A 25,304-nucleotide genomic window follows, 5' to 3' on the forward strand; every position below is an offset into this window, starting at 1 on the left:
GATTTCCACGTACCTCGACTCCATCCTATTCCCCCTGGTCCAATCACTCCCGACCTATGTCCAAGCTACCTCACATGCCCTTCGTCTTTTTAATGACTTCAGTTTTCCAAACCCCCACTCCCTCATCTTTACTTTGGACGTCCAGTCACTCTACACCTCCATCCCCCACCAGGAAGGCCTTAAAGCCCTCTGTTTCTTCCTCGACCGCAGAACCATCCAGTTTCCCTCTACTAACATTCTACCCTGCTGGTCCTCACCCTCAACAACTTCTCCTTTCACTCCTCCCACTTCCTTCAAGCCCAAGGCATAGCTATGGGCATCCGCATGGGCCCCAGCTATGCCTGCCTATTTGTAGGATACGTTGAACAATCCCTGTTCCAGGCGTACACTGGCTCTATCCCCGAACTCTATCTCCATTACATTGATGACTGCATCGGTGCTAACTCCTGCACCCATGCAGAACTCATGGACTTCATCAACTTCACCACCAATCTCTGGCATCTCCCTCCCCTCTCTTGGTCTCAGTCTCCATCACAAGAAATAGACTATTGACTGGCATCTATTACAATCCACTGACTCCCACAACTATCTCAACTACACCTCTTCCCACCCTGCTTCCTGCATAGACTCTATCCCAATTCCTCCGTCTACGCTGCATCTGCACCCAAATTGAGGTGGAAGATCCGAGATGTCCTCATTCTTTAGGGAACAGGGATTCCCTTCTCCACCATAGATAAGGCCCTCATTAGTGTCTCCTCGGTACCCTGCAGCTCAGCCCATGTGTACCAACCTGATCTCCCGGTTGCTAGACACTGATTCTCCTTCCCATTCCTACACATAACTTTCTGTCCTCTGTCTCCACCATTAGAAATTGGAGAAAAAGCATCTCATATTTCACTTGGGCAGCTTACAGCCCAGTGGTATGAATATTGATTTCTCTCACTTCAGGTAGCCCCGGCATTCCCTCTCTCTCTCTCTCTCTCTCTCTCCCTCCCTCCCCAACCCAAGTTACACTACCTTTTAATTTTCACCCTACAAACAGCTTACAATGGCCTATTTCCTCACTCCACTTCTCCGTCTTTCTCTAGTTTCCCTTATCCCTAACCAGTCTGAAGAAGGGTCTTGACTTGAAATGTCACCCATTCCTTCTCTCCAGAGATGCTGCCTGTCCCGCTGAGTTACTCCAGCTTTTTGTGTCTATCTTCATCTTGTCATCATGGTTGGTGTAGGCTGAAGGGCCTGTGTGTCCACTGTATAATGCTACTTTTCTGTGGCTTCTGTTCATGTGGGGGGGAAGCAATGGAGGAGCCGGCATACTTTGTAACTGTGTTAGCGCCATGGGTGGCCGCTACATTCATATTCTTCCATTCTATTCCAGCATGTTTCACTCGCTTAAAGACTGAGCAGCTAGGAGGACGTATATGGGTAGCAAGAACTCAGTCAATGGAAGAGATGGAGTTCAAAGTAGCAGCATTGGAGTAAGTGAGGGAGAGAAGGTTGCAAATTAAAAGAAAAAGGATAGTGCATTTGACAGCTGGGACTAAAAAAATGAATTTTATTATGCAATTACTTTTTCAAAATTATACCTGGAAACAATTTCAATTCTTTTTCCTTAAAAAGTGCTTTGGGGTTGTGTAATAATCTGCAGCAAATAAATTATGAAAGGAGCTTAGTTTCCATTTTGGAAATACTATACAAGGGTAACACAGGCAGGGAAAAAATTAGTCAATAGGCAATTTCATTAATTTATTCCAACATTGCCAAAAATACCAGTATAATTTTCCTTAGAGATATTTAGCACGCAACAAAAGCTTTTCACTGCACAATAAACTAAACAATAACAATAGAGGTGAATGAGAAATAACGACAGAGATGGTGATAACCTTGGCTGTGAAAACAATAACCAGAGAAACTACCTCTGCAGCTTTTACCGCCTTCAAAGGAATTTGAAATAAGCACAATGCATCCAATACAAATCTATCAGCAGTATTCAGTGGTGACGGAAGGGTATTGATAATCATTGATTTCTCTTTTCAAATAGTTCACGAATAGAACATTTTCAATTACACATTTTACTGATGCAATCTCACATGATGAAAATGTGCAAAAGCAGCCTTCTATGCAAGTCTACTTTTTATTTATGAAACTTCAGATCACCCCAAGGCCACAGGTGCCATTTGAATACAATTCTTGTAATTAAGCCCTCTTATCAATTATGTCACTGTCGTAAACAAAGTTAAACAATCATTTCACTGCCTCTAAATTTATAGATCTGGTTATTTAGGTCTAAATAAATAATGGAAGATAGGGGTATGAAATATTGCAAAGCATCAGCTATAATTTTCTTTTGTCCTAAAATGTTTATCTATAAACAAACTGATTTGATTTCCCATATGAATCATGAGGGTGGGGGTGGGGGGCAGGGGGTTGCTAACTTTGTGGAACATCAGAAGGGCTCAACTTCTCGAGGGAGCATCAAGGAACCAACTTTCCACACAGAGCACCACAAGGGACGGATATAATTGCTAACATTCATTGACATATAATTAAAAAATCCTTCACACAGAAGGCTCACAATAAATTGGGCATGCATTGTACATCCATGTATTAGCATAGTACAACCAGAGTATATAAATTTCAATATTGCATTTACAAGTTCCACATTCCAGAAGTCAGGAGGCTTGCTTAACATTTTAAAGGGTCCAATGCCAAACATAACATTTTGCTCTTTTTATGAGATCAACCAACTGAAAAGCAAATGGGTACTGTATCCTGGATCAACTTAACCATCTATCCATTTATCAGATAAAACCATTGAGCCTCTAAAGAACACCCCAGAAAAGATCACTTGAATTTTTGGCACTGGATTTGAGATTTATTCTTATGTTATTATGAAACCACAACCCCAATTAAGATAAAAAATCTAATTACTGCATGTTGAGCATTTTAATGAACAGGCTTGTGGCATAAAATTTAATACAGATCACAAAATGCAGAAGGACCTCTAACATATCATTATGTCAAAAAACATTTTGCCATGATTGAATTCTTCTTCATTTCAATTTGAATGGGGGAGAGAATCTAATTCTTCTGTCGACCTGCTTTCACAAAATTAGTTAATGGTCCTTTCTCTTAGCATATTTTGCTTCAGCCATACAAAACTACAATTGTTAGAACATCTAACAGATTACTATTCTCTCATACACCAGGATACAATTAAATTATTTGTTCATGTGAAGCTCACAGTAATGATAAAAACAATGATGCAAAACAGAATGATGGAAATTGTAATGCAAAGACCAAGCAAAGCAAAAAGTACAATAGAATAAATAATAACTGTAGCGCTGAGAGTACAAGAACCTGGCAGCACCTCCAGGAAAGGGGCGTGAAAGAGATGATTGGTTCAGGAGTTGGATGGGAGTGAGGAAGAAGCTGTTCTTAAGTCTGGACAGGGAGAAGAGAGGCATTGGGATTTTCCATAGCAAGACGACGTGTCATCTGCACACGAGTCAAGGAATGTTGGGGGGGAAAAAAAAAAAATCTTGATTAACCTACCTTTTTCCTCTATAACAAAATCTGTAAGCATATATCATGCCGTATCTCAAATTTTGGGGTAATGATTTGTGAATTCTGTAGGGACAAATATCTATAACCCAAACGGCTGTAACAATGGGGTCCCTGCAAATAGTACGCCACCCATGTTTTCTATTTAATTAGTTTGATTTGGACCGCATGCGATCGCTAATGGTTTTGAGAACTGATCTAAATGCTTGTAACCAGTTGGAATCAAATGTTTAAGAATTACAGAATAAGATCTGTGTTTGTTATATTATATCTATAAACAAACACAGATCTTATTCTTGAATACATAAGCCCAGAATTATAACACATCGAACAAGATGAATGAACAATGAACAGTGCAGCTAGATAACCTATAGGTCATTGTGCAAGATGGAACTGCAGATGCTGGTTTAATCCGATGATACACACAAAAAGCTGGAGTAAACTCAGCGGGACAGGCAGCATCTCCGGAGAGAAGGAATGGGTGACGTTTTGGGTCGAGATTCTTCTTCAGACATTACAACTTCCTATCACTGGCTTCAAAACTATTTCTATATAGCTTTTTTATTACTCTCAACAAAAACAGCTTTTGAAATTAAACTTACAATTACCTACTTTTTCCAAGTTGAAAGATTAATTCAACTTCAGATCACTGTCCATTATTTAAACAATCCAAGTACCTGTTAAAATATAAATCTTTGAGACATTTATCTGGCTCAAGGACAGAATATAATGTCCCTGTATATCCTAAATGAAAAATGATTTAAAAACCTTTTGCTTTAGCACATCTGAGCGATTGTAGACTTTAGGAGAGCTCCCCCTCCCCTCACCCCACTCACCATCAACAACACCACAGGCACATCTGTGGAGTCTTTTAAGTTCCTGGGAACCATCATCTCCAAGGACCTTAAATGAGGGGCCACCATCGACTCCCCAGTCAAAAAGGCACAACAATGGATGTACTTCCTGCAGCAGCTGAGGAAGCACAATCTGCCACAGGCAATGATGGTCCAATCCTACACGGCCATTGTATAGTCTGTCCTCATCTTCTCCATCATGGTCTGGTTTGGCTCAGCCACCAAGCACGACATCGGGAGGCTGCACCGAATCTTCCGATCAGCTGAGAAGGTTATTAGCTACAACCTTCCCTCGATTGACGAATTGTACACTGCAAGGGCCAGGAAGCGAGCGGGTAAGATCATCTCTGACCCCTCTCACCCTGGCCACAAACGCTTTGAATCACTTCCCTCTGGAAGTCGACTGTCAAAACTGCTGCAGCCAGACATAAAAACAGCCCTTTTCCCCCACGAGTAGCAGCTCTACTCAATGACTAAAAATCTGTAGCGTCATTTTGCTCTGGTATTTTATTTAATTCACATATTTAATTGATAATGTTTTATTATTAATGTTTAATGTTTTGTGTGTCATTCCTAACTATCACTGTATGTCATGTTGTCACTTGCAGGTGGAGCACCAAGGCAAATTCCTTGTCTGTGAATACTTGGCCAATAAACTTCAACTTGTTCTTATTGTTCTTATTCTTGACTGCACTGGGCCTATATTCGCTGGAGTTTAGAAGAATCAGGATGAGGGACCTCATTGAAACATACAGAATAGTGAAAGGCTTGGATTGAGTGGATGTGGAGAGGATGTTTCCACTAGCGGGAGAGTTTAGGACTAGAGGTCATAGCCTCAGAATTAAAGAATGTTCTTCAAGGAAGGAGATGAGGAGCTTCTTTAGTCAGAGGGTGGTGAATCTGTGGAATTCTTTACCACAGAAGGCTGTGGTGGCAAAGTCAGTGGATATATTTAAGGCAGGGATAGATAGATTCTTGATTAGTACAGGTGTCAGAGGTTATGGGGAAAAGGCAGGAGATGGGGTTAGGAGGGAGAGATAGATCAGCCATGATCGAATGACGGAGTAGATATGGGCCGACAGGCCCAATTGATGTCTCCTTAAATCGTGCACATAGATAAATATCATTGCAGTTCGAGTAAAGCAGACTTACCTGTGTAAGCCATATTCTTAGGATTGCCGTAAGGAGTCCCAGGTTGAACGGGGCTATAAACAGGATTCATGATGGAAGACTAGGAACTCTAAGAAAAGAAAATACCATTTCAGATATTCAGATTTTTTTTATCCATCTTACACAGCAGTATTTCTGTTGCAATTACTTTTAATGTCATTTATAGATAACCAGCTATGCCTTAACTTAATACTATAGATCGCCTTAAAGGTAAACATTTTATTAAAAATGAGCCAAGATTTTGGGTATGGAATATAGAATGTGTAACTTATCGGTAGAATTATTCTCAGGAAACAGTTACATCATGTGAGCAGATATATGCCCATGTGCGATGAATAAAAGTTGATTAGAAGACTACTTCTCATCATTTTTCACAAAATGGTTAGACCAACAAATGTAGCAGAAAAAGCACCAAAGAGTTTGCCAAGGCATTGGAAGTACTCATTCCATTGGATTGAATAGGATTATTCCATTGACGTAGTTACCAACCCTCCTACTAAATTTACCCAAGCTCTGCTTGAATCATGCATGTATGGCCAACTCTTGCATAGCTTATAGCATGCAAATTAAAGTTGTTCACTATGTGTTGGTAAATAGGACAATAGTAAACCAATACACCACGGATAAATATAGGGTCCAACATTTTAAGCCTGCCACTCAACTACAACACTAAACTAGAACCATAAAATAATCTTAAAACTTGAATTAAATCTTGTCCCTTGCCCCAGTGTTTGAGCTACAAACTGTTGCCCTAAGCAGATAATGCATTCCATAGCATCTTTCAAAGGCAGCTGGAAACGGAGTAAATGGGAACAAGCTATATTGCTAGTATTTTAACACAACTTCAATCCATTCACAAGAATACAAAGCAAAAGCATGAATTGGTTACCTAGTCGCTCAAGACTGCCTCACTGTTGAATATGAACATGCCCTTGTGGCTAAAGGAATGTGGCCCTTGTGGCTAAAGGGATCAGGGGGTATGGAGAGAAGGCAGGTACAGTAGGTATGTTGCAAAGCCTACCTGAAGCGTCGTTGAAAATCTGTCGCTGCGGGTGTGCGCGATTTTGGCGCCGTTTAGAGGGGGGCGGGTTTAAAACGCGATTTTCTCTAGGCTGTTCAAATCGAAGATGTTCAGCCTAGTTAATTATTAACGAAAAATCGCTGGAAGGCCCCCGTCGCAAAAGCTATTATTAGTTTTAAAGGCCTCGTATAATAGTTATAGTAGTTTAAAAATCAATCTCTAAACCCGCGACCGCCAGCAACCGCAGGGTCCCATAGAGCAAACCACAGAGGGTATGTAGCTTATTTTTACATTAAAAAGGGCTTCTAAAGATCCCTTTATACAAAGTTTAATATTGCGAGTAGCTCATTTTGGCCCCATTATATCCCGCAGTATTTTTCTGGGCATTTGGGGCACAAATCTACCGCAATGTGAACGTTCTAAACCAGCGCGTTCCACAGGGACCCACTGGAAAGCTGATTTAAATGGGCATTTATTTACAGCAATTGAACACTAAATTCCTTCCATTTGGTCTATAAATTAATGTGAATGAGATTTAAAAATCATGTTTTATTGTGAATTATTTGTGAATATTATTTGGACATTTAGGCTATTTAAAAATGTTAATCATTTATGGATAGATGTTTAGATCTAGTAATTGAAGTCTGAAATTAGCTACAATTAGGTAACTAATTATATGCTTTAATTTCAGGTCATCCAAGTAAGATTATTTTATATTTGTTTCAGAATGCTTCAATCTATGATAACTGAAAATTTCATTCAGTTCTCTTAATTTTTAAGAAAGTTATGGGCTTTTGACTGTTCACGATCACAGCTTTTTTGTTATGTCCATAGAAAATCAATAGGGAACAAGATGCTCATTTCCGAGTATGAAAATGGCCATAACTTTTTAAATACTTGAGATATGAAAGTGAATTAGGTGTCAAATTAAACTTATTTTTATGCTTTATCTGATGGGATAAATTACAGACTTGATTTTTTAAATCTCAAAATTTTGTAACATTGCTAGGTACAGGATACGGAGTTGGATGATCAGCCATGATCATATTGAATGACGGTGCAGGCTCGAAGGGTCGAATGGCCTACTCCTGCACCTATTTTCTATGTTTATGTTTCTATGCCATCTCCCCATTGCCCCAACTCAGCGTGTGATAGTTCCACATTGCTCTCAATTCCCCCATATTTTCTAAATTAATCTACCTCTTCAAATGCCTCTCATGCTCTAGCCTGGATAGAGGAGATTCACCACACCGAGAAGAAAATCCTATTCATATTATTTTAAAATCACTACTCCCTTATCTTATAACAGTGTCCTCCCAATCAGGAATCTCCCACCAGTGGAACATCTAGCTTATCATGCCTCCTTTGGGACTTATGTTTGAAAATATTACTCCTCATTCTTTTCAACGCCACAGAATAAAGTTTATGATTTTAGTTATTCATGATACGACAGCTCTCTCATCAGTCCACCTAGTGAATCTTTTCTCGAGTAGCTACAATGCTAATACAATAATTGCATTCCTAAGAAATCACATGTAATAGAAAAAAATATTAACGAAGACCATGTGTGTTAGATGGGGAGATGGGAGTTAGGAGCTAGAGTGTTTCATTCGCAATAACAAGTGCAAGCTATAAATACGGAAGGCTGCATGTTACGTTATTTAATAAAATATGATCGCACAAGTGTCAATCATTTTTTACTTTGTATTCAACAGGCCAACATAAATTGAAAAGTTGTTTAAGAAGGAACTGCAGATGCTGGAAAATCGAAGGTAGAAAAAAATGCTGGAGAAACTCAGCTGGTGAGGCAGCATCTATGAAACGACAAAAATGTCGGAGAAACTCAGCTGGTGAGGCAGCAACTATGGAACGACAAAAATGTCGGAGAAACTCAGCTGGTGAGGCAGCATCTATGGAGAGACAAAATGTCAGAGAAAGTTAGCGGGTGAGGCAGCATCTATGAGGCGACAAAAATGCTGGAGAAACTCAGCGGGTGAAAATTGAAAAGTTGTCAGCAGCTCAAGCATATTTTGCTATTCAACAACACAATTTTCTATCCGTAGTCCACAATCCTGCCCAATTGCCACTTTGCACAATTCCCTGCCAGTTTGAATATCCATCAATCGTAGACAAAAACAAAAAGTGCTGGAAATAGGCCACATCAATGGAAAGAGCATTAATGGTTCAGGCCAAAGACTGTTCATTAGAACTGGGGAGAGAGAGAAAAAAAATTGTTAAAGTTGGAGAAAGATAAGACAAAAGGAATAGCTGTGATAGGGTCAAACCGAGATTGCTGCACGGACAAATTGTTAATGGGGCAGCTAAAGGGTGAAAGCGTGCAACATCATAAATAATAGGTCATGGTGTGCTATTGCAGAGGAGAAATTAAAGCCAATGTCACAGATTTGACTTGCTACAAAATATGGCCAATTCTGACAATATGTAAGTTAGAGAATTCAATGTCGACTCCAGGAGTCTGCAATGTGCCTTAAGTGTCCTTTGGGAATTATATCTAGAATGCATATTCGTTATTATTAATTGGTTGTTGTATTGATTAAAGTAGCTTGAAAATTAGAAAATATCATCTATACTGGAATTTTAAAAAATTCTGAAATCTTGTTGCAATTACAGTGCTGAGAAAACCACACTGCGCTGCAATTTTGATGTCAATGCAGAAGGATGGATATGTGTCTCAAAGAAAGAACTACAGATTCATTAGATTTGATTCCTAGAACGAATTGTCCCACAAGTTATTGAATAGGATAATCTAAGTTTACAAGACTGAATTGATATTGAATCAAGATTTTCAGTTCTTCATGGAGCAGGTGCTCCAGAGGAAACGTCTCACACTAAGAGATGCAATCTCATTTAAATTTAAGATAATACATTTCTTCATTAAATGGTCACAATCTTTTGGAATTCTGGGACCCTGATGGACTAGAGCAGCACTGTCACTGAGTAAATTGAATTCCATGATTGATGGAACTAAACTGCAGATTCTCATAATCTGAAACATTTTTGGAAATATTCAGCTGGTCAGTTAGCATTTTCAGAAAGAGAAAAGGTTAATATTTTATGCCAAAGACTTTGTCTGATAGAAAATAAGTTAGCTGTAAGTCAGAGGGTGGGGGAGGGATGCTTGTAACAAAGGAATCTCAGCTAGGGCAATGTTAGGGTTGTTGTGGTGCTGGTGCCAAGTAGTTTAAAAAGTCATTTAGTTGATAGGTTAATGAGGATGGTTGGAGAGAACACAATGATGATGTTGTGGTTGAAATAGAGCTGCAGAAAATGCCTTATTCTTGTAAACTCAGACTTATCCCACACAATAACTTGTAGGGCAACTCCTCCTTGAATTATATACTTATTGCACTCTAAGAGATTTGTGGGTATTTTATCAAGCATCCCGCATAAGGTAACATTCTGATAAAGTTGGAATGGAGAAAGTCTGTGATCAAGATATAACAGTTACCATAAAATAACTTAATCAATTCTATATGGAAAATTAGAAAGCATTAGAAAAGTGGCTTATTAAAGACTCTTTCCTCACACAGTAATCATGCCATAATACTTCCCACTTGGCAGAACTTTAAATAAATCTTCACTATTTTCATTATTCCCTCAAACTATTTTCCTTCTGGGCATTGTTGTTACTAACTGTTTTGTACATGCTAAAAGTGTGAGGTATCTTAAGTTTCCCCAACTAAATACAAGATGTCAATACTTAATCTCCTTAAAATGAGGAAAACAAATAATTGTATTAATTGCTGCACAAAACCAGATTTTAAGTTCTAACAAATAAAAGTAAAGATGAGCCCAAACGTACACAATTGCGTTTTAGAGATACAGCATGGAAACAGGCCCTTCAGCCCACCGTACACTAGCACTATCCGATACACAAGGGACAATTTACCTATACACCAAGCCAATTAACCTACAAACCTGTACGCCTTAAGTGTGGGAGGAAACAAAAAATCTCAGAGAAAACCCACAAGGTCACAGGGAGAGCGTACAAACTCCGTACAGACAGCACCCGTAGACGGGATCTAACTTGGGTCTCCGGTCAGGCAGTAACTCTACCGCTGTCAGGCAGTAACTCTACCGCTGTGCCACTGTGCAGCCCATTCTGCAGCAAATATTGCTTTCCAATCAAGTTTCCCCAAAGCCATTTTTACATTCTGAGCAAATGTTTATGAATGTAAACCCACGATTTCCCTTGACCAGAGAGATTGGACATTTTCATCATTTGTTCTGACATGCTGTCAGATTCAACACCATTGATTGACTGGCATACTGTCAAATTCCAACAAAATAAAAAAACTACAGATAAATCCATGCATGTACCATGGAAAAATTATAATTCATCTATCTGCTACAAACGAAGGCATTAGTGGGCATCAAGCAGTGTCATTCCCATCAAATCATAATGCAGTCATGCAGAATTATTGTAGCATTATGATAGTGATGTCACAACCTTGAACCAGACTGCTTACAGACATACCCTCTTTGGGTATGTGCATTTGAAACAGTATAGAACATGGCTTTCACGTTTAATTTTCAATGCAGTAAATCAGATGGCAAATCCACACCCAGATTAGAAAGCTGTTTGATTATTATAGCTAAGAAAAGAGAACAAGCACAGGTAAGAGGAAAATTGACTGAGAAAAGGAGAGGGCAAGGAACAAAAGGCCAATGGGAATTGGCATGGAAGGTGAAGTAAAGAATGGTGAAGGTAAATTTCGGTAGTGGGAGGTCAGGGGACAAGAAGCAGAGGACAATGGTGGGAGAGAAAAAACTAAGACCATAAGAAAATAGAAGCAGAAGGCCATTTGGTGCCTCAAGCTTGTCCTACCATTTAACATGATCATGGCTCAATATGAACAGACAAAATTAAAAGGAATGATTATTAAAGCTAGAAAATTCATCCCACAAGGAGAAAACAATGACAAGTACATTATCTGAAGGAAAAAGAGAACTAAAACATCAATTTTTAGTAGCACAAAGTTGCTTTTATGCAATTATTTTTTCAATTAGTTAAAACTAGGGGGTGAATCAGTGCACAGGAGGAAGGAATGTGCAAAATACAGTCAGTGGCACAATAGAACTTGACTCATTTAAAAAAAGGTGCAATCCATGGCTTGGTCTCACTTCATGCAAGATACAAATGGTGCATGCAAAGCACAAGGAGATAGACCATTGCTATCCAGCAATTACTTGCAGTCTAAGTTATTGACAGTGAGAAAAATAAAATCAAAATTTAAAAAAGGCAGATGTTGCAATAGAGCCATACCTGCAAACCAAGTTATTTATAGTGAGAAAAACTCTTAAATTTAGGGTCTGTTGATTTCTCTAATAGGAATGTCTTTTATTGTCATCTACTCCAATTTTCATTATGCAAGTCATTAACTCATGCCGAGATGGACTTTGTGTTGGAAAGAACTGCAGATGTTGGTTTAAATTGAAGGTAGACACAAAATGCTGAAGTAACTCAGCGGGGCAGGCAGCATCTCTGGAGAGAACGAATCGATCACGTTTCGGATCGAGACCCCTCTTCAGACTCAGTTGCCTGGGATTTACATCGAGAGCTTGCAGTTTCGGGATGGGCTAGTCGGGAGCTCCAACGACGCAGAGGCTCAACTAACCCCGACGCGGGATTCAATCGCCCCGCGTGGGGGAGCTGATATTCCCCCAATGCGGAGGGCCAAAACGTCGCCGGCTACGGGAGTCAAGGTCATCCCGTCAACAAAGGGCTCGAGGCCCCAGAGAGGAAAGAAGGGAAGAGATTTTTTCCACTTTCCATCAGTGAGGAATGTGGAGAAGTCACTGTTGTGGATGTTCATATCAAAATCTATTTTGTGTTCCATTGCATTTTTTGTATGACTGACTTGGCAAATGAAATTCTTTGTATGTTGCAAAACATACTTGGCTAATAAATTATTATTTTAATTGTGATGTAGAACAGTAAGCAATTTGGTCCATTAGGTTTATGCTGGCTTTTAAACTGCATTCAATTTTGAACCACTGCCAGTCTTTCCTAAACTGCATCACAATTTAAATATTTATCATTCAATTCCACTTTGACAGTTATTACCAAAGCTAATCCTCTGACAGTGTCCATGTCCCCAGCAACTCTCACCAACTTCTAGATGCACCGCAGCTTGCGTTGGAAAAAGCTCCATCCAAGTCCACAAGAAATTGCAGTGAACGCAAACCAACCTCCCTGCCATTGACTCCATTTATACCTCACGCTGCCTCAGCATGGCCAGCAGCATAATCCAGAACAAGTCACACCATGGCCACTCCCTCTTCTCCCCTCTCCTATTTGGCAAAAGGTATAGAAGTGTGAACTGCACACCCCCAGAATCAGGGACAGTTTCTTCCCAGATGTCATCAAGCAACTGAACCATCCTACCACAACTAGAGAGCAGTCTTGAACTACTATCTACCTCATTGGAGACCCTCGGAATATCTTTGATCGGACTTTATTGGCTTGCACTAAATGTTATTCTGTTATTTATCTGTCCATCGTGAATGGCTCGATTATAATCATGTATTGTATTTCCACTGACATGTGAGCACGCAACCAAAGCTTTCCACTGTACCTTGATACATATGACAATAAACTAAACTGCATTTAAAATACATTCAAGACACTCTTTTTGAATGTTACTCAACATGCAAACCATGCTCCACAGGTGACTCTAATGTCTAAGTTTCTCCACATAATTTAAGGCCTCTTTTCCATGCACTACTCAAGCAACTCAAAGGTCTGACATTTCTCCCAAATTCGTATTAAATTAAATCTAGGTTAAAGAAAGAATTGATACTTTGAATTATTTATATTTTAACCATCTTCACCAATGATTTTTAGAACTATTTAAAATATAATTAATACGTTTAAGAAAGAACTGCAGATGCTGGAAAAATCAACGGTAGACAAAAGAGAGCTGGAGAAAGGGTGAGGCAGCGTCTATGGAACGAAGGAATAGGTGACGTTTCAGGTCGAGAAGAAGGGTCTTGACCCAAAACGTCACCTATTCCTTCGCTCCATAGATGCTGCCTCACCTGCTGAGTTTCTCCAGCTTTTTTTGTCTACCTACAGATCATTAATAAGATTCTTTTGCCTGGTGCTTTTAATCAACGGTAGACAAAAGTGACGTTTCGGGCTTCAGATTAAAAAAAGTCTGAAGAAAGGTCTTGACCCGAAACGTCACCCATTCCTTCTCTCTAGAGATGCGGCCTGTCCCGCTTAGTTACTCCAGCATTTTGTGTCTATCTTCGATTTTAACCAGCATCTGCAGTTCTTTCTTACACTATTTTAATCCCAACCTCTCCTGGAGATTTAGATTTGGCTTTGCTCTTGGAGAACAATGCCTAAAGGATTTTTAGTGTGCAGTTTAAAAGCACCAGGCAAAAGAATCTTATTAATGATCTGTAGGTAGACAAAAAAAGCTGGAGAAACTTAGTTACTCCAGCATTTTGTGTCTGTCATGGATTAAAGCAAGCAGGGTAACAATTTCAGAACATTCAGATTCAAGATTTTCAAATGCATCAAATTTCACTTTACCCATATATGATTCAATGCTTTGAATTTATGTCTTGTAAGAAAATGTATATGTTGGAAAACATTATAGGAGCACTGCACCTTTTCTATCTTAGAAAACACCACTAAAAAAAAGGATTTGATTACAGCATGACAGAGAATTTTAAATGAGCTACAGGGATTCATAATGGAAAATGACAACCAGAAGCAAAAATTTAAGTCACAGGCACATAAATTATAGTTAAAACAATCGCGTACATATATCTGAGTGATGCGCATTTCATTTTTGTAGGTGTCAGAAAGACAAAGATAAAAGGTATGGAAATGAGAAACAAATTAGATTTATCAGACTTAGTCAAGGTCATCATTCACCTTCTCATGTGTTTTGACCCCCTTCCTTACCCAAACTCAATTATGCTACATACATCTTCCAACTCTTCTATCACTGTCTGTTAACCACACCTACCAAACTATTCTGATATTATGCGATGAAGCGGTAATCTCATATGTTCCATACATTTGCCATGTTTTTAATCTACGGAATCCAGAGGGAAGGAGAAAGGATTCTGCAAAATTAGTTCAACAAGACATCCAAATGTTCACAACTCCAGGAAAGAGCGCTTACCAATTAAAACACCACAAGTAGGTCACCTCCAAATTCCTAACTCCAACCCAAACCAAGTTTAAGCAGACCGATTTCATTTTTTTTTGTTATTAAAGGCTTGTATTAAATTTAACAGATATCTACCTGCTTTCCCAGAGTTAAAAATTCAATGTGATCACTAAATAAAAGGAATAAAACAGTTCTAGTTATTCCAATCTTAAAATTATAAAAGCAATTTCCTTTGTTCTATTCCATTTCGTCAAAAAATGTCAAATTCCCAAAAAATGTTATAGAGAATAAATCATAGAATATTGAATGCTGCGGCAGAACAGAGCAAACCTGTAGGTTTTTTTTGTTTTTTTTAAGTGCTTAAATCATCAATAAGATGGGTAAAAAGCTACACAGATGTTTTGTTTCATTGGCCAAAACACAGCATACAAGAACTGGAAGGCTTTGCATGAAGTGCATAAAACACCAGCTTGCGCATGATGGTCATTGCATTAAAGGAATATGTAACTGCACTGAAGTTAGAGATTTACGAAGATGTTGTGAGGACTGGTAAACCATAACAGAGGAGACATTTATAAGCTAGGTTTGCCTTCTTCAAAATAGAATGTAAGGCAAGATTTTATTCTTATGTATGCAGATGATCTTGTGGTCTTTAGTCCATCTAGCGCTGGTCTCCAGCAGCTCCTTACTATATGTTCCGTGTATGGTGTGGAACATGACATTAAATATAATGCTAGTAAGAGTGCTGTTATGGTCTGTAGAACCAAAGAGGATAAATGCCTAAAATATCCTGTTTTTAAATTGTCTGACAACAATCTTAGTGTCTGTAATAAGATAAAATATCTAGGGCATATTATTACAGAACAAATGACAGATGATGAGGATATTTATAGGCAACGACGCATGCTGTATGTACAGGCAAATATCCTCTTGCGTAAATTTGGTGCGTGTGCAGATGTGGTGAAGATGTCGCTATTTAGAGCATACTGCACACCCCTCTACACTGCGCACCTGTGGTCAAACTATTTAAAGACAAGTATGCAGAGACTAAAGGTGGCATATAACGATGCCATGAGAACACTGCTAAGACAACCTAGATGGTGTAGTGCCAGTAATATGTTTGTGGCTGCAGGAGTCAGTACTTTAGAAGCTATCCTAAGACACCACATGTATAAATTCATTTGCAGGATAAATGACTCTAAAAATGTGCTTATTGTGGCCTTGGCAAACATAAGGGTTAGCACTACACGCTACGAATCCCAGTTGTGGAGACACTGGTATCGTTGTCTCGTTGTAGGACATTGATCATCTTTTAATCTGGATTTTTAACTTAAGTATTGTGGGTTTTTGTTAAATATAAATTATGATGTTTTTATGTGATATACCATGATTTTATATATATTTATGATATTTGATATGCAATGCATTTTTAATGTAATGTTGCCCCTTGTCTGGACCTTGAGTCCGTAATAAAGTTTATTATTATTATTATTATTCTGTTGTATACGGTTAAGAATCACAAATAATGAAATAGATCCTTGATATTCACTCTTAGAGGGCTTTAAATGGTTCAATACCAAGATTTTTTTTTTCACTTACTCTGATCAAAGTATACTCGGGGGTGGCATTGCCCCATGGGCATGGACTTCAATTGGAATGATTGGAGCAAAAATAATCTGTAGTGGTATGACCAGTATTTCTCAAAATGTATCATCTTGCAAATGCAAGACCTAGTTTACCAATTTGACCATCCTGCAAAAAAAATCCTCATTATCTGTTGCAGTCTTCCTCAATATTGACCATTGTCTCTTGCCACAGCAAATTTCATTATTTGTGAATTTAGAATATGCATTTTATTTTAAAGTATAAATTGTCAACAGTGCTCATTATCCTCCCAATTCCTGTGAATCTCCCTTCATTTCATTGTTTAAAAAAAAAACTAAGCTGCAAACCAACGTGCTGCTTGACCCAACCACATTTTCCAACCATAGCCTATTATGGGTAGTTTATCAATGGTCTTCTGAAAATAAAGATAAAATACACCCACAATTATCATTGTTCACCATCACTTCTTCCAATTGAAAGAGCCTAGAAATTATCTAAAAGGACAGTAGAGCTGGAAACTCTCAGCACATTCAATGCCCCAAGCAACGAAGGCAGAGTCAGGAAGTCATGATGCAGCTCTATAGGACTTTGGTTAGGCCACATTTGGAGTATTGCTTGCAGTTCAGGTAGCCCCATTACAAGATAGAGGGTGCAGAGGAGATTTACCAGAATGCTGCCTGGAGTAGAGGGTTTCAGATACAGGGAAAGGTCGGATGGACTTGGATCGTTTTTTCTGGAATGTCAGAGGTTGAAGGGAGACGTGATATAGAAGTATATAAAATTATGAGAGGCATAGATAGGATAGACAGTCATAAACTTTTTCATATCCAACATGAGATGTTTATTGGAGATGTGTGGGGGAAGTGTGTTTTTTTGTTGTTTACACACTGGAACGCACTGCTGGGGGAGTTGGTGGAGGCAGATATGATGGTGAAGTTTAAGAGGCTTTTGAATAATCATGTGGAAGTGCAGGGAATAGTGGAATATGGATCTTGTTCAAGCAGATGAGAACGGTTTAACTTGGCATCATGGTACAAACATAGTGGTGCAAAGAGCCTGTTCCTGTGCAGTAGTTCTTTGTTCTATGTTCTATTAACATAACGTTTTCCACATTTTAGTGAAAGAAACATTAATGTTTCTAAATCCACTTTGATCGTCAGAAACAGTAGAGCAAGGAGGCTAGGCCAGAGGAATGGAGCCCTGTCAGGGATGGATAGATAACAAAACATAGCTGTTATGTTTTCTGGCAATATTTAAAATCAATATAATCCTAGAGAATATTCTAATGGGATACTTGGCCTTATGGTGTTCAATTCTGTTTTTAACCAAAGTTTATTTCCCTTTGAATTAATCAATCAATCAATCAATTAATTAAACCAGTTTTGGGGACAGAGCCTTCTCCAGGGCAGCTCCCAGGCTCTGGAACTCCCTCCCTCAACTGATCCGCAATTCCGTGTCCCTTACCATCTTCCAGTCCCGCCTCAAGACCCATCTCTTCACCTCTGCCTATCCTTAGCCCCACGTCCCCCTCCCTTTTCATCTGTGTCCTTGAGACTCTTGAAAGGCACCCATAAATAAAATTTATTATTATTATTATTATTAATTAATTGATTGATTGATTGAATTGATTAATTCACATTATCAATTGATATCTATGCAAAATAATGTAAATCAGCCATTCCAAATCTGAGTGGTTCAATCATGCTGCAAAGACAGAAATAATGGAATCACAAAAATGCTTGACGGGTATTAAGTATTCTTTAAAAATTCCCTGCATGTTAACTGCATCTTTGGTTCTGAAAAATATTCAAGATTAAAAATGGGTAATGGTAAAGAACAGGCTGAATGCACTGCTGTAAGTGAAAATCAGAACCTGATAAATAACTCACTAGTTAAACTTTGTGAAATCCGGCATCTAGGGACATATAAGTGTTGGGGGTGAAGAAAGTGAAAATAAGGAGAAATAATTCTCAGCTTGTGATTTCATATATAACCATATAACAATTACAGCACGGAAACAGGCCATCTCGACCCTTCTAGTCTGTGCCAAACACGTATTCTCCCCTAGTCCCATATACCTGCGCTCAGACCATAACCCTCCATTCCTTTCCCGTCCATATAACTATCCAATTTATTTTTAAATGATAAAAACGAACCTGCCTCCACCACCTTCACTGGAAGCTCATTCCACACAGCCACCACTCTCTGAGTAAAGAAGTTCCCCCTCATGTTACCCCTAAACTTCTGTCCCTTAATTCTCAAGTCATGTCCCCTTGCTTGAATCTTCCCTACTCTCAGTGGGAAAAGCTTATCCATGTCAACTCTGTCTATCCCTCTCATCATTTTAAAGACCTCTATCAAGTCCCCCCTTAACCTTCTGCGCTCCAAAGAATAAAGCCCTAACTTGTTCAACCTTTCTCTGTAACTTAGTTGCTGAAACCCAGGCAACATTCTAGTAAATCTCCTCTGTACTCGCTCTATTTTGTTGACATCCTTCCTATAATTAGGCGACCAAAATTGTACCCCATACTCCAGAATTGGCCTCACCAATGCCTTGTACAATTTTAACATTACATCCCAACTTCTATACTCAATGCTCTGATTTATAAAGGCCAGCACACCAAAAGCTTTCTTTACCACCCTATCTACATGAGATTCCACTTTCAGGGAACTGTGCACAGTTATTCCCATGTACGTCCTATTTTGATTTGTCCTGCCAAGATGTAGCACCTCACACTTATCAGCATTAAACTCCATCTGCCATCTTTCAGTCCACTCTTCCAACTGGCATAAATCTCTCTGTAGACTTTGAAAATCTACTTCATTATCCACAACCCCACCTATCTTAGTATCATCTGCATACTTACTAATCCAATTTACCACACCATCATCCAGATCATTGATGTACATGACAAACAGTGGACCCAACACAGATCCCTGTGGCACCCCACTAGTCACTGGCCTCCAACCTGACAAACAACCATCCACCATTACTCTCTGGCATCTCCCATTCAGCCACTGTTGAATCCATCTTGCTACTCCACCATTAATACCCAACCATTGAACCTTCTTAACCAACCTTCCATGAGGAACCTTGTCAAAGGCCTTACTTTGTCCATATATACAACATCCACTGCTTTACCCTCATCAATTTCCCGAGTAACCTCTTCAAAAAATTCAAGAAGATTAGTCAAACATGACCTTCCAGGCACAAATCCATGTTGACTGTTCCTAATCATACCCTGTTTATCCAGATGCTTATATATATTATCTCTAAGTATCCTTTCCATTAATTTGCCCACCACCGACGTCAAACTAACAGGTCTATAATTGCTAGGTTTACTCTTAGACCCCTTTTTAAACAATGGAACAACATGCGCAGTACGCCAATCCTCCGGCACTATTCCCCATTTCTAATGACATTTGAAATATTTCTGTCATAGCCCCTGCTATTTCTACACTAACTTCCCTCAATGTCCTAGGGAATATCCTGTCCGGACCTGGAGACTTATCCACTTTTATATTTCTCAAAAGTGTCAGTACTTCCTCTTCTTTGAATCTCATAGTTTCCATAGCTACTCTACTTGTTTCCCTTACCTCACATAATTCAATATCCTTCTCCTTGGTGAATACCGAAGAAAAGAAATTGTTCAATATCTCCCTCATCTCTTTTGGCTCTGCAGATATCTGTCCACTCCGACTCTCTAATGGACCAATTTTATCCCTCGTTATCCTTTTGCTATTAATATAGCTGTAGAAACCCTTTGGGTTTACTTTCACCTTACTTGCCAAAGCAACCTCATATCTTCTTTTAGCTTTTCTAATTTATTTCTTAAGATTCTTTTTACATTCTTTATACTCCTCAAGCACCTCATTTACTCCATGCTGCCTATAATTATTGTAGATCTCCCTCTTTTTCCGAACCAAGTGTCCAATTTCCCTTGAAAACCATGGCTCTTTCCGATTTTTACTATTTCCTTTCAACCGAACAGGGACATAAAGATTCTGTACTCTTAAAATTTCACCTTTAAATGTACTCCATTTCTCTTCCACATCTTTCCCATAAAACAAAATGTCCCAATTTACTCCTTTTAAATCCTTTCGCATCTCCTCAAAGTTAGCCTTTCTCCAATCAAAAATCTCAACCCTAGGTCCAGTTCAGACCCTCTCCATAATTATATTGAAACTAATGGTATTGTGATCACTGGTCCCGAACTGTTCCCCAACGCATACCTCTGCCGCCTGACCCGTCTCATTTCCTAACAGGAGGTCCAGCACCGCCCCTTCTCTAGTAGGTACTTCTATGTATTGCTGCAAAAAACTATCCTGCACACATTTTACAAACTCCAACCCATCCAGCCCATTTACAGAATGTGTTTCCCAGTCTATGTGTGGAAAATTGAAATCTCCCACAATCACTACCTTGTGCTTACGACTAATATCTGCAATCTCCTTACGTATTTGCTCTTCCAATTCTCGCTCCCCATTTGGCGGTCTATAATACACCCCTATAAGTGTTGCTACCCCTTTCCCATTTCTCAGTTCCACCCAAATAGCCTCCCTAGACGAGCCGTCTAATCTATCCTGCCAAAGCACTGCTGTAATATCTTCCCTGATAAGCAATGCAACACCTCCACCTCTTGCCCCTCCAATTCTATCACACCTGAAGCAACGAAATCCTGGAATATTTAGTTTCCAATCATTGCCCTCCTGCAACCATGTTTCACTGATCGCCACAACATCATACTTCCAGGTGTCAATCCAGGCTCTAAGTTCATCCACCTTTCTTACAATGCTCCTAGCATTAAAATATACACATTTAAGAAACCCACCCTCTCTTATTCTCTGTTTATTGTCTTTTTCTTCTCTCTCCCCTACATTTTGGGTCAGAGTGCTACCATTCTCTGCCTCCTGCCTCACACACTGACTGCTAGCTTTCCCAATTTGAGTCCCTCCCCCCAACCATACTAGTTTAAAGTCTCCCCAGTAGCCTTTGCAAATCTCCCCGCCAGGATATTGGTCCCCCTCGAGTTCAAGTGCAACCCGTCCTTTCTGTACAGGTCGCACCTTCCCCAAAAGAGGTCCCAATGATCCAGAAACTTGAATCCATACCCACTGCACTAGTCCCTCATCCACTCATTTATCCTCCACCTCGCTCCATTCCTACTCTCACTGTCGCGTGGCACAGGCAGTAATCCTGAGATTGTTACATTTGCAGTCCTTCTCCTTAACTCTCTACCTAACTTCCTAAATTCTTCTTTCAGGACCTCTTCTCTTTTTTTACCTATGTCGTTGGTACCTATATGTACCACAACCTCAGGCTCCTCTCCCTCCCATTTCAGGATTTCTTGGACCCGTTCAGACACATCCCTGACCCTGGCACCAGGGAGGCAAACTACCATCCGGGTCTCTTGTCTGCGTCCACCGAATCGCCTATCCGACCCCCTGACTATAGAGTCCCCTATTACAATTGCCCTCCTCTTCTTTTCCTTACCCTTCTGAGCAACAGGACCGGTCTTTATGCCAGAGGCCCGGCCGCTGTCGCTGCCCCCGGGTAGGCTGTCTCCCCCACCCTTACTCAAACATGAGTACTTATTTTCAAGGTGTACAGCCACCGGGGTACTCACCAGTCCCTGCCTCTGCCCGTTGCCCTTCCTAACTGTGACCCAGTTTTCTGTCTCCCGTGGTCTTGGAGTGGTCAAATTGTAACTTGCACAACTCCAATGTAGGGGGCGCTGCTCTGGCAGCAGCCTTGTCATGCAGCTCGTCAGTTTTTCAACCTTTTTTTATTTTTTTAGTATGTTTTAAAGTCTGTATTTAATGTTTCTTTGTGTGTTTTATGTGGGGGGTGGTGTGGGGGGGTGAGGGGGAAACCGCTTCGGTCGCCTCCTCCACGGAGAGGCGAGTTTTTCCAGGTCGCCTCCCCCGTGGCCTAACATCAAGGATCGACGCGGCTTTTCCCGGAGACGCGCCCGGGGCTTCAGCGGCGGGCGCAGCGTGGACTCTCGGCGTGGAGCGGGTGAGCCCTCGCTGGGGCTCGCTGGAGGGGAGCGCTCCGTTTCACTGACCCGGGGCAGCCGGCAGCCTGAAGTCGCAGCCTGAAGCCGCGGCCTGCAGAGCTCCAGCTGGTGCGGCGTCTACAGCCCGGGATCTCATGTTGGGGACCCGGGGGAAGAAGCCATCACTGCCGGCCCGCGGCCGATTTCTATCGCGGGTCCGGCATGGACTTACCATCACCCCTGGAGGGGAGCTTCGACCGCCAGCCCTGCAGTCTACGGTGCTTCTGGCTGTGGCGGGGACTTTAAATCTTGACCGCCGGCCTGCGGCCTACAACAACTTAAAGCCGCGGTCTCAGGTGAGGAAGAGCCGATCCTGGACTGACTCTGGACTCTGGTCCTGACCACGGGGGGGAAATGGAGGAGGACTGGCCAAATTTTGTGCCTTCCACCACAGTGATGAATGCTGTGGTGGATGTTTGTGTTACAGTTTTATTGTGGTTGTGTGTTCTTTATTATTGTATCGCTGCAGACAACCCAAATTTCCACCAGCCTGGCTGTGTGGCAATAAATTATATCTAATCTAAATTATATCTAATCCAGATTTTACAACAAAGGTCTGAGAATAATTTCAGAATTTGTGGAGAATACTTTTCCTGCAAGTGTTTAAATGGCTATGGTATAAATATAGCAATTATGTACAATGCTACCAAAAATTGCAACAATACTAATAATTGATCAATAAAGGAAGTCCATGCAGTAAAGTTTATGTAATCACCAACAAAACGTTCTTCATAGGGTTTCCAGAATAAATCTCATCCTTATTTTATCGTCCACCTGACAGTTTGTGCACAAATGACAAATTCCATGGCCTTCCTTCCAATCAAAAACTGACGATTATAAAATAACATAATACACTTAATTTTACAAAATTAACCTAGGAGTGCTACAATAGCAATTTTGTTTCCCTATCTTAATATAACTTTATAAAGGTATGACATTTTTTGCTATTTTGTATTTGTCACCATTTAATAAAATGGCTACAAAAATTAAAAAAATAAACACAAAATGCATCTCTGGAGAGAAGGAATGGGTGATGTTTCCAGTTGAGACCCCTCTTCAGATTGAAGTGGCTCAACCCGAAATGTCACCCATTCCTTCTCTCCAGGATGGATTTGCTGGCTGATGCAGGCATCCTCTGCCATGTGGGAACTCAGTTTAATGTCCCTTTCTGACAGGTGAACTGCCCACATTACAGTTTACAGGATCAAAACTCTGCCATAACCTTGGGGTGACCGTACACAAAATAGTTCTACTCCCCCAGGTCAGCGACCCCATTCTAATAAGGTCTCAAATTGTACACCAATTCATTTTGATGCAAGTTGCCAGATGCAAAACGCACAATTTCCTCAGTGAATCACTGCACAAGCAGTAGTCTCAACAGCAAGTCCTGCCATAGAGCATTCATGCGCACTAGCATGTGCCCTACAGGTGGTCTCAGACTTTGTTTGACTATGTACAACCTTAAATGTAGGTTTAAGTGCGAAATGTCCTGAAGTGCCTGAACAGCTCAGAATCACAGACCATCGGCACAATCCAACCCATTAAACCAAGACAAAGGGCATCATGTTTAGGAATTCTTGCAGTCTCTGACCAATTATTTGGCTTTCAACATGCATTAAACACCGACTGGAATTTTTACTGATGCTTGTGAAATCTTGCTGTGCACAAATTGGCTGCAGGTTTCCCCTAGTACTTATGCTTTGAAAGTACTAAATAAGTATTAAGCTTTTGAGTACAAAGGTCATGAAAAAGACTACAATAAACTGGCAGCTTCTGTAAGGCTGCTTTTAATCCAAGGAAAGTCATTAAATTCTCCCTCAACCCCTTAAACCAAAATGTCTGATACTCAGTTGGTTGATGACGGTTTCTAACCTGATGATGTTCAGATGAGGTTGAAAGATCTCCACGGCCGGAGTTATCCTTTGTACAAATGATTGTAATTATTGTCCTCAGAGACAAGATCTTCACCCACTTCATCCTTAGCTTTGTCTACATCCAAAGATCAAACCAAGCATGCTTGTTGACTCATTGTGTAAAATCTTTAATATTATTCATAACTACTCAGCCAGCAAAGCAGTGCATACCCATATGCAGAAAATAAAGTGCCGGAGGAACTGAAGTCAGGCAGCATCTGTAGAAGGAAATGGATAATGCTTCCGATTGGGAAATGTCTGCCCATTTCCCTCAACTGATGCTGTCTGACCTTCTAAGTTCCTCCAGCACTGTTTTTGCTCAAGATTCCAGCATCTGCAGTGTTTTGTTTTACCCAGAAGCAGCAAATACTGGACAACATTTGTAACATGGGCTAAAATTTGCACCATATTACCGGACTATACCCAACTCTGATGGGAGTGTCTAAAACAATTCTTGACATTTAACAGCACTGACATAACCAAACCTCTCTTACAATATGCCAGGGACCACAACCAAACAGAAATTCCACCTAATACTGTGGAATTCAAATTGCATTATATTATTGAATTGAATAAATTGTATTAGCCAAGTATGTGTACATACAAGGAACTAGCCTTGGTGCTTTGCTTGCAAGTAACACAATATACAGTAGACAATTAAAAATAGAACATAATAATTTAAACATGTAAATGAAATAAAATACCAGAGCAAAAGGAGGCTACAGACTTTTGGCTGTTGAATAGAGCTACTGCTCGTGGAAAAAAGCTGTGTTTATGTCTAGCGGTGGCAGCTTTGACAGTCCGGAGTCACCTTCCAGAATGAAGTGCTTCAAAGAGTTTGTAGCCCTTGCAGTGTACAGTTCGTCAATTGGAGAGGGGTGCAGTCAACATCCTTCTCAGCTGAGTGAACGGTGCGCTGCAGCCTCCGAATGTCGTACTTGGTGACCGAGCTAAACCAGAACATG

The 25,304-nt window shown here is 40.2% G+C and overlaps 1 protein-coding gene across 4 annotated transcripts in view; it reads right to left on the reverse strand.

Moving 5' to 3' along the window:
• The window catches only part of fam168a (family with sequence similarity 168 member A), an 82,305-nt gene that overhangs the window by 42,432 nt on the left and 14,569 nt on the right, over nucleotides 1–25,304 (reverse strand). For all 4 annotated transcript variants that reach the window (XM_033023175.1, XM_033023176.1, XM_033023177.1 and 1 more), the window contains exon 2: nucleotides 5,571–5,658. In XM_033023175.1, the coding sequence (XP_032879066.1) occupies nucleotides 5,571–5,640 (70 nt within the window). In that variant the 5' untranslated portion in view covers nucleotides 5,641–5,658. The remainder of the gene's footprint in view (nucleotides 1–5,570; nucleotides 5,659–25,304) is intronic.

The sequence above is a fragment of the Amblyraja radiata genome, chromosome 6, assembly GCF_010909765.2.
Source record: "Amblyraja radiata isolate CabotCenter1 chromosome 6, sAmbRad1.1.pri, whole genome shotgun sequence".
Classification (NCBI taxonomy): Eukaryota; Metazoa; Chordata; class Chondrichthyes; order Rajiformes; family Rajidae; genus Amblyraja; species Amblyraja radiata.